The sequence below is a fragment of the Styela clava genome, chromosome 11 (genome assembly GCF_964204865.1).
Source record: "Styela clava chromosome 11, kaStyClav1.hap1.2, whole genome shotgun sequence".
In the NCBI taxonomy this organism is placed as follows: domain Eukaryota; kingdom Metazoa; phylum Chordata; class Ascidiacea; order Stolidobranchia; family Styelidae; genus Styela; species Styela clava.
In genome coordinates, this window is record NC_135260.1 from 6,543,565 (window position 1) to 6,559,139 (window position 15,575).

Here is a 15,575-nt window from a genome sequence, read left to right on the forward strand (position 1 = left end):
ATTATAGGAGGGAAAATATGCTTCGATTTGATAAAGGTCATAATCGTATAAAAGTTCATTTCAATGCACATTTAGTGCTTTTATTATTCTATCTAATTACGCACTAACAAAATTCGGGCAGATGTGACCAACCAGGCACGTTTTCCATTTGGCATGATTTTCAAATTTCCATATTTTTCGTGCCTTTATTAGAACAGCGTACATCTTGAGTTTTATTGGTGTCATATTGAGGCTGTCAAACGTCCGTAACCCCCTGCAAGGCATGGTATCTCGGACATATCTTTCTCCAAGTACCGCCATAATTCGCCACGCGTTCCCTCCTGTCTTCCGACCAAGATAAACATGATAAAATAAACTGCTGATGGATTGATGTTCATTTTTACTTTCATGTTGCAGTAAGCATGGACGAATGGAAATAGATCTCATTCCATGCACAGATCATTTATGATTCGTACTTGATTAAATATAACATTGCATACCAGAGGATTACAATCTCGTAACATAGTAGGATCTATTGTGTTGATTTTACGATGTTGATTTAGGGACTATACAATAGCGACATGGGGAGTCAGACATAGCAAATACGTAATAGACTACACTTTGGTGATTCTGAAAATAATTACCACCGTGGTATGTCCATCATTTTATTGTGTTTCTTTTAAAAATAACCGTTTAGTTAAATATAAATGCAATTTCTCAGTTAAATGTAATTCAGTGTTTAATTGTTAATGTTACAAAGTGTCTAAGTCCGATATATTCCATTTCGATCATACATATCTCGGCGCTGATTTGAAATATAGAAGCACACACTTTTGCGCCTACCATACGTTTTCTCCTTATTAAAACTCGTTGACTACGCTTTTGGTCAGTTTTAAGCTCAATCCGACAATGTCGTATCAGATAAAAATATCTTTTGTAGTTCGATGAGTTTCGCGTTTCGATATTCTCCGTCGCGTCATGTTTTTGATTGCGTTTGGATTACATTCTAATGTGGTTTCAACATTGTACGTGATGTACTGCACTCTACTCAATTATTTTTTTTTGGTAGCGTATTTCAACAATTTCGGCGCAATATAAAGTCTTGTCTTTTTTTAGAAGAATTCGTATCTGGTATAATGTTAAAAATATAGATATTTGGAGCACTTCTGCAGCAGCTTTTCATTTTAGCCAGCGGATTTATTATTCCCTATCGTGTCGTTATTAGTTTTGCATTTTCTAACTATTTTAAGCACAACATCCACTTCTATTACCAAAATAAATTTTCTGGATTCAAAGCCCAATATTATTGCGGCATATTGTCATGCGATACTGTGCTTTATTTCAGTTTGTTATTACCCAAAACTTCATTCATTGAAGCGTAGAATAGGGGTCGTGTCACGCCCAAGTTATTGCTAGACCAACCTAATCCACACTGTGAAAAATAAACCTAAAATTGACTATGCCTTCACTGTAATTTTAATAAAACATTAAATTCTTCGATTGAAATGCAGTGCCTGTGCATAAAATGCTATAAAATGTGAGAATTGTATAATAATTTCGGGTCGTTGGTACGTAATGGAAGACGAATGTTTTCATTTCGCTCTTTGGGTATTGGATTTTATGTTTCGGTTACAAACTAAAGTTAAGACTGCACTCTCAACCAAGATCACATTAGGCGCACTTTCCAAGTCTTTGCATTATCGATCTTACGGCCCCGATGTATTTTCGATCTCAACCGGGCAATATTCCGATGGTGATCATTTCTATGTTTCATAGTAATGAGAAAATATGAAATATTTGAAATTCCTTCATTGTTGATCATCATCCATCACCTACATAGTTTTGGACTTAGGTCGGCATTTTGTAGTGAAAACACCAATATTTATCTTAGTTGAGCCAGATAAGGATAAGGTTTAGAACTTTAACCCATTACAAAGATGGCCCTTTACTTTTTCGTAAATCTTTCAGCTCAAGAGATAAGCAACTTACTAAGTGAATGTACTCATTTTATTTAAGTGTACTCCCGTAGTGTGTGTACCAGGTTAGGATTAGGCCATAATTTTATTTCGATTTTTCTCATTTTAGTTCTATTACGAGTTCGGGGTCTGTGTTAGCCAAGTGAATAACCCACCCTGCCCATAGGTTTCAGTCTCTTTACACAACTTTATGTAAAGTAGGCGAACAAAATAGTTACCTCCATATTGTTGAACACAATTCTGCAGCGCTCAAAAGTGTATGCTCATACTCTACAATCTACATGTACAGTTCGCTCGTTCAAAAATTATTCGCAATCAATCCCGTTATTTTGATGATACCAATTTATCAACTTTCTATCAATCTAGTTGTCTACGTTATTAAATCATATTTCTTTCTTTATATTTATTGCATATGGGAACATAATATTATTGGATTTGATATCCTTTTGATTTTCTAACGCCTAAAATTTGAATTCGTAAGAACCAGACCTCTGCATTCTTCAGTAATCGGTATACATTATTCTCTCCGATACATTATTCATTGGTCCCCACAAGTGTAACTTTATTATTGGTTAAGAATACTTGACAACTTGAATGGCTTTGACAGCTGGTTTCCGACATGCATATCTCAACCATCTTTTTCCTGCTTGCCAAACTTGAATAATTAAAAGATTTGGTTTGGACCACAAACAATGCTGGTTCGTGTAAAATGTCTTTGTCTTCAAATAAATAAAATTTAGGAAACTGGCATCCCGCTTGGATAGTTTCAAATTGTGAATTGAAAGCAGGTGCAAACGGCGAACAACTTGAAATTTTATTGTCGTACTGTGTGGTGTGCGTTTAAAAACTATGTTTCGAGGGTTGCATGCTTGCTCTGATATTTGTTATAAGGATGAAGCTTGAAAAGAAAATTATTGATTCTAATTATTTTTTTGTCTTGGATTGTATTCACATTTAGATTTGCGACCCATTGCTTGTACAAGCATTCCAGGAATTTCCATTTTGTCCTATACGGATTCATATTATATAAATATACCTTGCAATCATTTCCATAAATAATATATGAAATTAACAGTTTTTCTCCACAAATTTTCAAATTTCTTTCTCCGTTGGGATTTGTGGTCTTATTGCTAAAGGATTACGTCTCATTTGTCTGCTGTTTTGCAATAATTGTGAAAGAATTTGATAGTGGAACGACAGTTAAGTATTTTAAAAGCCATGGGCCACATCGATAATGAATATTTTTGCGTTCTTTGCGTTAATCTCACGGAATTTGTGTCTTCTTAACACGTGGCTTATTCAATCATGTGTCCATTTGTCTTTATTAAAGAACAACTTGCATTTTAAATATTTAAGTTGAATTGAATCCGAAATTGTAGCTATGATATAAACACGTCTTTGGTGACAATGTAGAAACACCATTATACAAATAAGTATACATTTCAATTCAATTTCAGTAATATTCGCTGCACATCGCATGACACTCTCTGATTACATTCCAATTTGGCGGCGATGTCGATTTTGGGTGTTGTCGTTTTCTCATTCAATTTCATGGTATTCACACTTCACAGAATTCCTTCGGTTATTCGAAACAGTTTGCTTTTAGGTACTTGGGAGTTTATTTGAATAATAAACAATCGTCAATCACATTTGAAATAATTGGTTATAAGCCGAGGTCCAGTAGCGAGTAGTATATTTTGCGAACTTCATTTTAAAATTGAATTCCTTTTGAATACTTTAATCTTATATGAACTCAATACTTTGTATATATTAATAACAAAGAACAGTTCAATTTTCAATTTATATATTCACTGCCGCGCAACTCAGTCCTTAAATAGTAGCCGTACTGCATTTGCATATTGCTTCAATTTTCTCCGTTCCCAAAGTTACTAATAAAATTAGAAATGATCGTTGTAAAATCCTCACAAGAGTTCAATTCAGCTTTAAGTTAGCTTAATTTTTTGGTCGGTTGATCAACTTACTTTTAACTGTTTAAATCTTGTTTTTGATTTGCATTCAAGTAGAAAAAAAAGTATTTTGTTTTGTAGACCGTTCGGCCGAGTACCGTATATGCTGATGGCATAGTGCTTTGGACTTGGTCCTTTCATCGCGTATTATCGATAATTGTTTCATTAATTTTCTGTTTCAACAATTGGTGACCGGAAACGACAAAAAAGTCAATGCGCGTTTTATAATTAATATTATATGATTTTGTCATTGTTAATATCTTGGATAATAGCGAGTGCGCGTTAAATTTCGCATTGAGGACAAAACCATATTTTTCTCGTGTGCTGTTAAACAGGCGAATTTTCAGCTGTTAATGTATTTTTGCAATCGGAATCACCCCACTCATATACGAATAACACTGATACGATCTATTCTTGAACCTTCTTTTACAAAGCCGAACTATTTTTGGCTTCCAGCATATGTTAATCACGGCTTTGTTCGTGAACGCCGCCAGTAAGCCATAGTAAATATTATTTAAGGTGCCGGTGCCGGTGTATAGTATCAAGAAATATTTTTGTACGACCAACGTTTGCAAGATGATTTTTCTTTTGACATCCGACAATGTGGAATTCCACTAGACATAAAATTTCCCTTCCCGCCAACCCTTTTCAGCATTTGGCCGGCTAAGTTTGGTTATTAGCACTAAAATTAAATAGAATCCCTGCGACCCTAGTAAATATCGTTATTATTAAAATTGCGCCATACTAACATTGTGTTGCTCAATTCTCCACATCATTTTTTGATCGCTGACAGACAAAACAGGTCGGTGTGTACTAGACCGAATTATCTTATAATCGATATTTCCAATGTTCCAACTGAATTATTAATGCGTTTTGATAGCATATATTGTGTGGTATATTAATCTTGGCAACATGTGAATATTTGGTGACTAAAACTGAATGAAATTCTTCAAGTATAAAAAGCCCCGGGTTTCTGTTACTTTTTGTTCAGAGACTTTTATTTGTACTTGAAAGAAATCCACGATACAAGAATGATTCAAGTGTTAATTTATTTTAATAAAAATGGCCCGCATTTACCATTTGCACAAAATAATTTTGTTGCGATAAAAATGCTGACGTGAAAAGTCGATATATAAAACTTTATTTATCGGCTCCAATGTATTTAAAATTTATACCCGACATTATATTTTAAAAATTGGAAAAAAGGGAAATTTCCACAATTCGTGTATCATAGATTGATTGATCTGGGTATAAGAGAGACTTTGCTTCGAATGGTTCATACAGTTCAAAGGTGTACTCAAGAATAGCCGATCGAAAATAACCGAAAGTGCAGCCGATTTCGAGTAAGGAGAATTCGTTGAATTCTTAGTAAAAAATATCACATTGACGCTGCACAGTCGTGATCTATTTTAAGTAGAACTAGTACGTGACTCGATCATGATTCTCCACTGCCTAGTCCTACCGTAGAATACACCTCAAAGCAGCGAATCGTCGTGGTTTCGGTGCGTAATCGCAACATTACATCACCGATGACTATCAATAGAGTGTGTGTTTTCTTGTAGCCGATTACGACTATTTCATTATCCTAAAACACAATCTATGTAATCCGGTATGTCGAACACATTTGTGTTCCCAATATAATGAACCATCGATTAAATGTTGTTATGCTGTAAAGCGGGTATCGGTAAAAGTATTTATGTAGAAAATTATTCGTAATTTACTGGCGGTGTCGTACGGGTAGCCTAACCAAGAAAATACTTCTCAAAAATCCATGATGTTTTGCATTTGGCGCGGCGGTGTGGCTTATTGTGCTAAGCGTTAGGAATAAGCTCGCCACCGCACTCGAACCCCGTGCGGAAATAGTTATGTGCTAGAAGATTGCTGGACTCCTCGGCCGCCGTAGGGTGGTTCACGTAACCGCTGGTCACTGGTCAGTTATGGCTTCGTCCATCAAGTCCATGAAAACAAATAACTAACTAATCCCATACCCGACATGGAATGGTAACCGGACGAGAGTCCGTGGTTCGCCATATGGTTGAGTCGTCTTATCGGCTTTCCTTTACCTGGGATAAATATGTAAATCCCATCCCATGTATTATTTTTGCTGTTTGATACTATTGGATGTATAATTTATGGCGATGTCCTGAATTCGTGGGAACTACAACTTGTAAATTTTCAGCCCCTTACACACAGGTGCTGCCGCACCTTCGACGAAAATCAATTCCCAAATGCGTCACCGTTCTCGTGTTTATAAAACGTAATGTTTATTTTGCCTTCACCGTTGTGAATCACTTGGCTTTGTCAAAACTTTTTGTGCCTTTCTTGTTAGATTCGAATTTATTTTGCATAAAAATGGGTAGTTTTTGTCCAGAGCTCTGGATATTTTTTGGGAGAGTAACTTCTCAGTTTATCACCTTTTACTGAAAACCAGTATTGTTTCATCACAATTAAAATTGTCAGCTCAAGCTTTTACTGGTCAAGTTATAAAACAAATTGTCATCAAGATACTTGGTTGCTTGAACTCTATAAACCAAGTTCCAAACTAAAGTAGCAATGGCGGGTTGTACAAGAAGGCATATGGAACGTCTATAAAAAGATATCATCAACAAAGTGTTAGATTAAGCACTGTTGATTAATAAATTTTTCGTCCAAATCACATTGATGACAGAGCCATAAATAGTTTTTGAATGAGTTGTTAAATTAAATATATGATAATTGTTATTACCAGGTGGTGAAGGATTATGGCATAATCCCTAGAGTAGTTTCATAAAGTTATTTTAGAATGAATCCTCAATTTTAAATGTGCTCAAGTATATGCGGTTTATGAACGTAAAGCTTAGCAGCACATCGTCAAGGATCCTCACAATCTAAACTTAATCAACAAATAAATACGATGTCATTGAATTTTTCTGACCATAAATATATTTCCAGGTTACGGTACCAAGGGGTTTTTCAAAATCTATATTTACTTCGCAAACTCAATATTCCAATATTCAGGAGGTTACCTTTCAAACTTCTGCAAAAGATGCTTCAATAATGAATATGTAACACTACTGATAATAACACTTAAACGCTTTTTAACAAGTCCCCACTTGCAAGATACCAATTTTTTAAGTGTTCCACCATAATTGCTATTCGTTTATCACATCTATGGTGTCTGAATATTCCGCGAATCTTGTTTTTTTTAAGAATTAACCTTATGTGTGATTAGTCATCTATTTAAATACCAAGGAAATTCTGCAATTCCATTTATTTTACCAAATTTTTTATTATCTTCAGGAATGTGTCTGTGTCAGAATGGTGAACAAGTTGACAATGTGACGGATCTTGATTTTCGTAATTGCAATTTAAAGCAAGTCCCTCATGATATATTTCAATACGCTCAGACGCTCACTCATCTGCAATTGGATTCCAATACATTATCAGACTTGCCGAAGGTAGATATTGTTTTTTACCTTTACAGCATTTTCTTAGATGGCTATTTTATTGATGATTTAATAAAAATTATAAAACATATATTGAAAAACCTGTTTCTAGAAATGAGAATTTATCTGCCAAAAAAACCTTAGTGGTGGGCAATTAAATATTCAAAAAAAGTGTATCTTCTCTTTCTCTATGTCTTTCATATGCGATCCTTAATAAACAATAAACTGTATTAGTTCTCTAATTTCCTTGATATATGATTAATATTCTGTGAATATCAATTTTAATAATCCCATAGCCGTTAGAAGAAGTTTCCCAACCTTCTAGTATTGATATTATAATTGAGGTTATATCTCTTATTTTCAGTCTCTTTTCTCTTGTGAAAACCTTGAATACCTTACTGTAAGCGACAATGACTTGGGATCGTTACCACCTACACTTGCTGGCTTATCATCTTTGAGATATTTGGACATCAGCAAAAATGGTAATTTGCAATTTTCACTATTTTTTTTAAATTTTGGTAGATAAAATTACATTGTAAGTAGCAAAATTTTCTCCACTCCAAGTCAAATTTATACTGCAATGAAATATTTTATTTTTGTTTTCTAGAACTATTGTTCTATTAATAGATCATAGATGTAAGACCCAAAGACATATTTCTGCACTATGAAACTCTATTTGTTAAAGCAAGAATAAAATCTCTGAAAATTTAATTTAATCTCTATACTGACATCATAACCCACATAACATTTCAGATTTGAGCTTTTAGGGATATTTTACCTATTCTGCCACTCAGATCAAAGTATTTTTTTAATATGTTTGAAGTTAAGCCAATTTTTGTTCTCTTTTTCAGTTATTGAAGATGTTCCTGATTGTATAAGATGCTGTAAAAGCCTCAGTGTCCTGGATGCAAGTGTCAATCCGATTGAAAGGTAATCATAATTAAATTTGGTACTCCCATAGTAGTGTACCAGGCCATAATTTTATTGCGATTTGCCTTATTTTAGTTCTATTACGGGTTCGGGCACTGTCTGTGTTAGCCAAGTGAATATATCCCCTGCCCATAGTAATCAGTCCATTCACACAACCTGATGTAAAATAGGCGAACAAAATTAGTTATCTCCATATTGGTACACACACTTCTGGAATGCCATATTTACTATTAATAAGATAATTGCCATAGTCACCTGTTGTTTGTCTCATTTTCCAATCACTTTTCTATGTATCATTGTGGTTTTGAGTCATCAATGATAATTGTGTTTTGACTATTTCAGTCATACATGATAACAATTCCACCAATTTGAGGTTTAAGTGGTGACTAAATAAAATTTTCTATTCCAAAATAAGTTCCATTCTCTCAAAATTCTATATCAATGGTCGCGTGCGTTATGCGGTAGAAGTATCATTGAAAACACAATTCTAATTTTGACATTGACCAAAGGTTGGAAATACACAATAGAATAATAGACTAAGTACGTTATTGAGAATTTTGGACGCCCATGAGGATGCCATCAACTTAACCATCAAATGGATTCCAGCCCAATTTAGCTATTCAGTTAAATTGTAGTTTGTAAGTCATTGATGGTTCATATTCAAATGAAAATTTAGGCATTAGGCAATGAATCCATTCAAAACGGTTTCGTTAAGTGTTGTTTTCAAAAACTTCATTTTTCAAGTAGTATCTCGAGTGTTTAATTGATTATTTTATAATTTACTTCAATGGAGAGTTATACTGTTTATTTTGTTGCTATCACTGGTATTATCTATGATGATATTGGATGTTCAAAATCTGTCAACATATACAAAACTGAATTCTATGACATAATTATGACCTTTCTTGTCAGTGACACTTTAAAAAAAGATTAATATTTATCTGGTTATGGGACCCAGTATATTTCAATTTCAATTACAAAAAAGCATTCATAAAAATTGCTCTTAATCTTGGATTGGAAAATTGTTCTTTATCTTAATATTTTTAAAGCATATGATTAAAAGAAGAAAAAAGCTTTGCAACCTTAGCTACCTCAGCCCAGTATAAAAAAGCACGATGCCTTCTCAATTCTCACTTAATAGCTTTTTCATTCATTTTTAAATCAGTCTCTCTAACAATTAGTAATAACCATTAAATTTCAAATTAATAAATAAATTTCAATCACACCAATTAATATAACATTTAAATTGCCTTCAGTCACTGGTCAATACGTCATAATTAAGTAAAATTTAACCAATTTAATTTATTTCTGTTACCGCAGTTGGTTTAGTTTTGTTCTCGTTAACATTTTAATTGCATGATTGGATTTTACTTCTAAGGTTAAATTTTTCATCAGTTGTGCTTCAATTATTCTATTAATAATTGATCAAGCAAAGTGTCTGTACTGTGTCTCTTTGTGATGTAAGGATTTTGTTCTAAGTTGTATTGAATTGAAGGGAATCAAGTTTTTAACAATGTCTTCCGCTTAAACTTTGAAAGCTTTGCTGAAATTGCAGTTCTGTAATTGTTGTTGAACATTTGTGATTTTTCTTTCCTTTACATGGCATTTCTGATTATAGGTTAATAACTGAAATAAATGAGAAATGGAATTTTTTGTTTTCCATATCAACTGTTCATGCAATCTAATTTTGTAACAGCCATAACTATATCAAGTTCATGCTTCTGAAACAAATAACTGGCTGACTAATCCCATACTCGACATAGGCTGGTAACTGGTCGAGAGGCTGCTGTGTGCCATATGATTAAGCCGTCGTAACGACTTTCCTCTCTCCCAGTATAAATATGTAAATCCTATTATCCTATATAACATAAACTCCCTCTTATACTAACATATTTCAGCGTGTACCATTTTACGAGTATCTTGTCGCATTTTTTCCTGTTATCACGGTAAAACAATGAAAAGCCATCTCATTTATATTAGCCACGGTAGCAGAAAGTTACTGCTTTATGGCATGTAGAGTAACTTTTTGTTTTGTTTTTTATTTTTAGGTTATCTGAAGGTTTCACACAGTTGGTTGGACTCAGTGAGTTGTACTTGAATGATTGTTTTCTTGAGTTTCTTCCTGCAAGTTTTGGTCGATTAGTTCAACTTACGGTATTAGAACTGAGGGACAACCAATTGCAAATTCTGCCAAAATCAATAAGAAGATTGACTTTGCTAAAAAGATTAGATCTTGGAGGAAATATATTCCAAGAATGGGTATGTGGGATTCATATTAAGTTTAGACTTTATATGCACTGTAAATTGTAACAAAAGAAAAACGCATTGTTCGCAGAAATTATATGACACCAACTTGAGGATCATTTTGCTAAATTGTTGTTGTTAATCTTGTTGTTATTGTTGTGATTTTCGCAAATTCATTGATTGTAAATTTTCAGTAGTTGAAGATGGAAGAAGTTGTTAGGAAGTTATCACTTCTATTTTCTTTAAGCTTTAAACTGTGGAGCCCAATATTTCACCCATAATATTGTTTTTTTGATTGAGAAGAAATGTTTTTTATACCGTCGCTATAAATGTCTCTGTCACACATTGTCCATCAATCTTTTCAGCAAACTCTGTGCTCTATTGTCTCATCATACTACAGTATGTCGCAAAATAAATGAAACCCATTAATTCGATCACCAATTTTGTGGGTTTCATTTATTTTGAGACACCCTGTAAAACCAATGCATAACTTCCTCGGCCATTTATTTAAGCACTACTCTCTTGTTAGTTTAAACACAGATTTGAGTAACCCAAGATTTTTTCTAAATTGTTGGTTATGGTTTATACATAGCATTGATCATTGAGACCTCCTGAAGTATGCGCACCAAGATGGCGCACAACCTGAACTCAGGTTGTGTACCAGGTTAGGGTTCAGGTTGTGCGATATCTTTGTGCGCATACTTCGGGAGTACCGATCATTGTTTACATTATAAATACAAATGTCATTTTATTTATATTTCAGCCTGACGTTGTTTGTGAACTTCGGAAACTCACAGAACTATGGCTCGATGGGAATGAACTTAGTCGAGTACCTGACGATCTTGGGGAATTGACTTCACTTGTTTACTTGGATTTGAGCAGAAATTTCATTGAAGCAATCCCATCACAAATTGGAGCACTTAGAGAACTGGCAGATCTGATTTTGTGTGAGAATCATGTCACTGTACTGCCCGATACAATAGGTGGGTAGGCTTTTATTAAAAGGCTTTCTCTGAAATAAGGTCTCAAGCCACCATATGGTGGTTCCCGTATCCGCTGTTCTGTTACAGTTTTCTCCACCATTAAGTCCATAATACTTATTTTCCTGCTTGTTGATCTTTCTGTATGACTGCATTTTCTTGTTAATTCCGGGTACATTCCTTATTTAGTTTATTTTTCGGTTTTAAATGGCTGCTTGACAGGAATTCTGTGCAACTTTTCAATGAGAGTGCAGATCATTTCTTAGGCATAATATACCCATACTATGGGGTCTCATATTTTAGATTTTTTTTTCAGAATAGGTCATAAATCTTTTATCCTTCGACTGAACCCTTACTTAACGTTTTGTGGCCTACTTAATAAAACTACTCAGATGTTTTATTTACATTGATTGTTGTTTTGGAGAAAACTGTGCCAAGGTATGGTATCCGGTTCAAACAGTCCAAACATGGATTTTGTTTGAATTTAGTAATAAATCACAGTTTATGCGTATTTCATGTTAGCCCGACTTTCATACATTTCGAAAATCTTGGGCAAATAAAATCTGGAATAGCAAACATTCTTGAATAACTCTTACTTTGTTTGCCCTCTAAGTGAAGTATGGGATGGTTGTTTGGTCACCTATTTTATGATGTGGGCATTTAATTCACTTCAGGAAATCAGGTTACATTCTTTTCTACACTCTATAGCTGTCCGGCCCATTGGGTGATTGCCGGTAAAAGGAATTTTTTGAGATTGCGATTAAATTTAGTACTGCACGAGGCTTATTGTTTCCCACTTTTGCTTTTGTAACACTGTATATATTCTGAAATATACATGTATATTCAAAAAATGAAACTTCATGTCACATTTACATGGCCCACCAGTCTAGGTATTTGATATTCTAAGTTAAAACACTAAACTGTTGAGAACTTATAACAGTTTTAAGCATATTAGTTTGCTGTGCAGAGACATGATGTCTACATTAGTGGTGGCATCAATACATTGTCTACTGATCTTGTGTAATGGCATTTTGTTCAACCCCCCAGGGATTCAAATCAAATGAGTTGCGTACTTCATTGTCATTTGGCATGGAATTGAAAATCTATTTTTAAGTCACAGATGGTTCTTTGTAATGACTTATTATTACAGTGAATTGCCATTAACCATCCCAATTAGGACCTGTATTATTTCCTGAATTACACATTGATGTATAACACATAGCAAAAGGAAAGGATTTTCGTATTTATTGTAGAATAGGAAAAAGTCTTATTTATATTCTATAATATATATTTTTGGTTCGACCCCTGACATTTTGAAACATATTGTTGTTTTGGATACTTTTATTTTTACTTTTTATTCATTGAATATATGGTTTATTACATTTTTAGGATTTCTGGACAAACTGACTTTGTTGAAAGCTTCGATGAATCAATTAACTGGAGTTCCTGAAAGCATCGGAAAATTAAAAGAAATAGAAGAACTTGATTTATCTCATAATAAAATGACGGAAGTTCCATCAAGTATTGGAAATTTAACGTAGGTTGCAATTATTTTTTGTTAATTTAAATGTTTGACTTCGTATCTTATCGCAAAGAGGCATTATTTACAATTGTGTATTTCTGCAAGACAATCGTCGGTACTCCTGTATCGCATGTGTACCAAGTTAGGGTTAGACCGTAGTTTTGTCCGATTTTCCTTATTTTAGTTATATTATGGGTTCAGGGACTGGTTGTGTTAGCCAAGTGAATATATCCCCTGTCCATAGTAATCAGTCCCTTTACACAACTTGATGTAAAGGAGACGAACAAAATTAGTTACCTCCATATACACATACTTCTGGAACGCCCGATCGTCTCGTGTATGTCTTCATATTTGAGACATTGGTGGCCCCATCGCAATCATAGAGTGGTAACTGGTGATCAGTAACGGCTTCCTCCACTATCAGTGCATTCAATTGAAACAAATAACTGATCAACTAATCCCATGCTCGACATGGACTGTTAACTGTCCTTATCGTCATTCCTCCAGAAATAAATATAGAAATCCTATCCTCATACAGAATGTATGAAATTGGCCAATTTCAAATAAGGATTCAAGTAAAGGAGGGATATTATGAATAATAAGTTATAGATGCTGCTAAGTCTCTACTACATCTGCCTAACTTTTTAATTTTTTATTTCCCTAGGAAAATGCACACTCTGCTTCTTGATAACAATGTATTATCATCAGTACCTTCAGAACTAGGCAAATGCGGCAGATTGAACGTTCTTCAATTAAGTAGAAATATGTTGGAAGAAATTCCAAGAGAAATCGGAGAACTTTCACAACTTCGAGTCTTCAATATTTGTAGAAACAGGCAAGTGAATTCACATTTCTACTGACAATTCAATATCATTTCGTTGTATACAAAGTTCAGGTTTATTCAACTTATTTTGTCACAAAACTAAATTTTGAATGTCTTCTTTCTGTGGATTTTTAAAATTGGTCTTTCCAGTATGTCAGATCTACATTATCACCACACGAGAATAAAAGATAGGTTTTAGTAGCTGAACTATTAAAAGGCTTAGATTTGGTACACATACATGGTGACATTTCCTATTTGTTTAATTGCTTGGTAACTTAGTTCGTTTCTGAAATAAAATTCCTATTTTTACCTTTCTCAGATTGCCTCATCTTCCAATCACAGTCATCAAGCTTGCACAATTAGAAGCATTGTGGGTCAGTTCCAATCAATCCAAACCTAATGTACCATTGCATGCTGAACTTGCTAAAGATGGAAAGACAAGGATTTTGACAAATATATTGTTCCCTCAAGTTGAACGAGGTAAAAGAAATTGCAACTTAAATTACAGCAATTCCTTTGAAGTCATTTAAAACTGCAAAGAAGAAATGTCTCATCTCAATTAGTGATAGAAGATTAGTAAAACATTGTTTTCGTCCACTTCATTCTGAATACAAATAATACAAGATATGATTGAAATTGAGTAACATTAGTATTTTTTAACTGGTCTTGACAATTTCATACAAATTTATTCATAACATGCTCCAATTTCCAACCTCGGTAATAATGAATAATAGCATACTAGCTTTGCCATACTATACTATACTCTGGAATAAATCTATATTCCGCAGAATTAATGATGAAAATCATTTTCATAGATCTATCAACGACAAGAGAAAGAACAGACGAAGATGGGTATGCCATTGATGCAGCAGATGACGATGAGCCTCCATTGTTTCGTAAACAACGTGGAATAACCAGAGTTGCTTTCAACTTACAACTGATAGAGCATAGTGACATCACAAACGATGATATTTCAGATGATGATGACATGGAAATTGAAGCTCCATTGCTTCCACCAAAAGATAAAAACGCAAATAATAAATTGTAAGATATTACAATAATATTTTCAATTTTTAGTGAGTAAAGACCAATCCTGGTTAGGCACTGGAATGACTCATCAGCCAATCATTCCAGATGTACAGACCTTAATATTTCGGTAAACTGCATTTGAACAATAATGTTTGCAAGGTGGTCATCAGCCGTCTTGTGCAGACTGCCGAGTAATCGTTTAAAGGATTTGATACTATGAACATACTCCTATTAATCTTCAATGGGTTGTTACAGCTTAGCCCAATGCAATATTCCAACTTTCAGTTCGATTGTTATATTATATTTAACACATTCTCTCTGTTACTAAATTTCAGTTTTATTTCCAATAAGCAATAAATTATCTATAATTGGAAAATATGATAATTTTATTTAGACAAGTAGACAAATAAGTATTTTGCTAAAATTAGACACCTTTATTTCTACGAACCTATTCATAACCGTGTTTTCCAATAATATTTTTCTTATTTTAGTGGACTCAGTGATGACAGCCACACTCTTGTACACTCAGTCAACGTTTCAGCAGATATCATTTCAAATGGAAACAGTCTCAATATCCAATCTTCTTCATTAATGGTCAGATCACCAGATAAACAACAAGAAGATCATTTAGGTAGGCAGTTTAAGAAATAATTCATATTCAATTATTCTGCAATAGTTCAACATGTTTTCAAAGAAAAGG

At 33.8% G+C, this 15,575-nt stretch overlaps 1 protein-coding gene across 2 annotated transcripts in view; it reads left to right on the forward strand.

Annotated features, from left to right (window-relative positions):
• The window catches only part of LOC120347676 (uncharacterized), a 42,222-nt gene that overhangs the window by 17,157 nt on the left and 9,490 nt on the right, over positions 1-15,575 (forward strand). For both annotated transcript variants that reach the window (XM_039417738.2, XM_039417737.2), the window contains 10 exons: positions 7,202-7,359; positions 7,712-7,829; positions 8,199-8,277; positions 10,326-10,536; positions 11,285-11,504; positions 12,891-13,038; positions 13,688-13,858; positions 14,166-14,326; positions 14,662-14,890; positions 15,367-15,506. In XM_039417738.2, the coding sequence (XP_039273672.2) occupies positions 7,202-7,359; positions 7,712-7,829; positions 8,199-8,277; positions 10,326-10,536; positions 11,285-11,504; positions 12,891-13,038; positions 13,688-13,858; positions 14,166-14,326; positions 14,662-14,890; positions 15,367-15,506 (1,635 nt within the window). The remainder of the gene's footprint in view (positions 1-7,201; positions 7,360-7,711; positions 7,830-8,198; positions 8,278-10,325; positions 10,537-11,284; positions 11,505-12,890; positions 13,039-13,687; positions 13,859-14,165; positions 14,327-14,661; positions 14,891-15,366; positions 15,507-15,575) is intronic.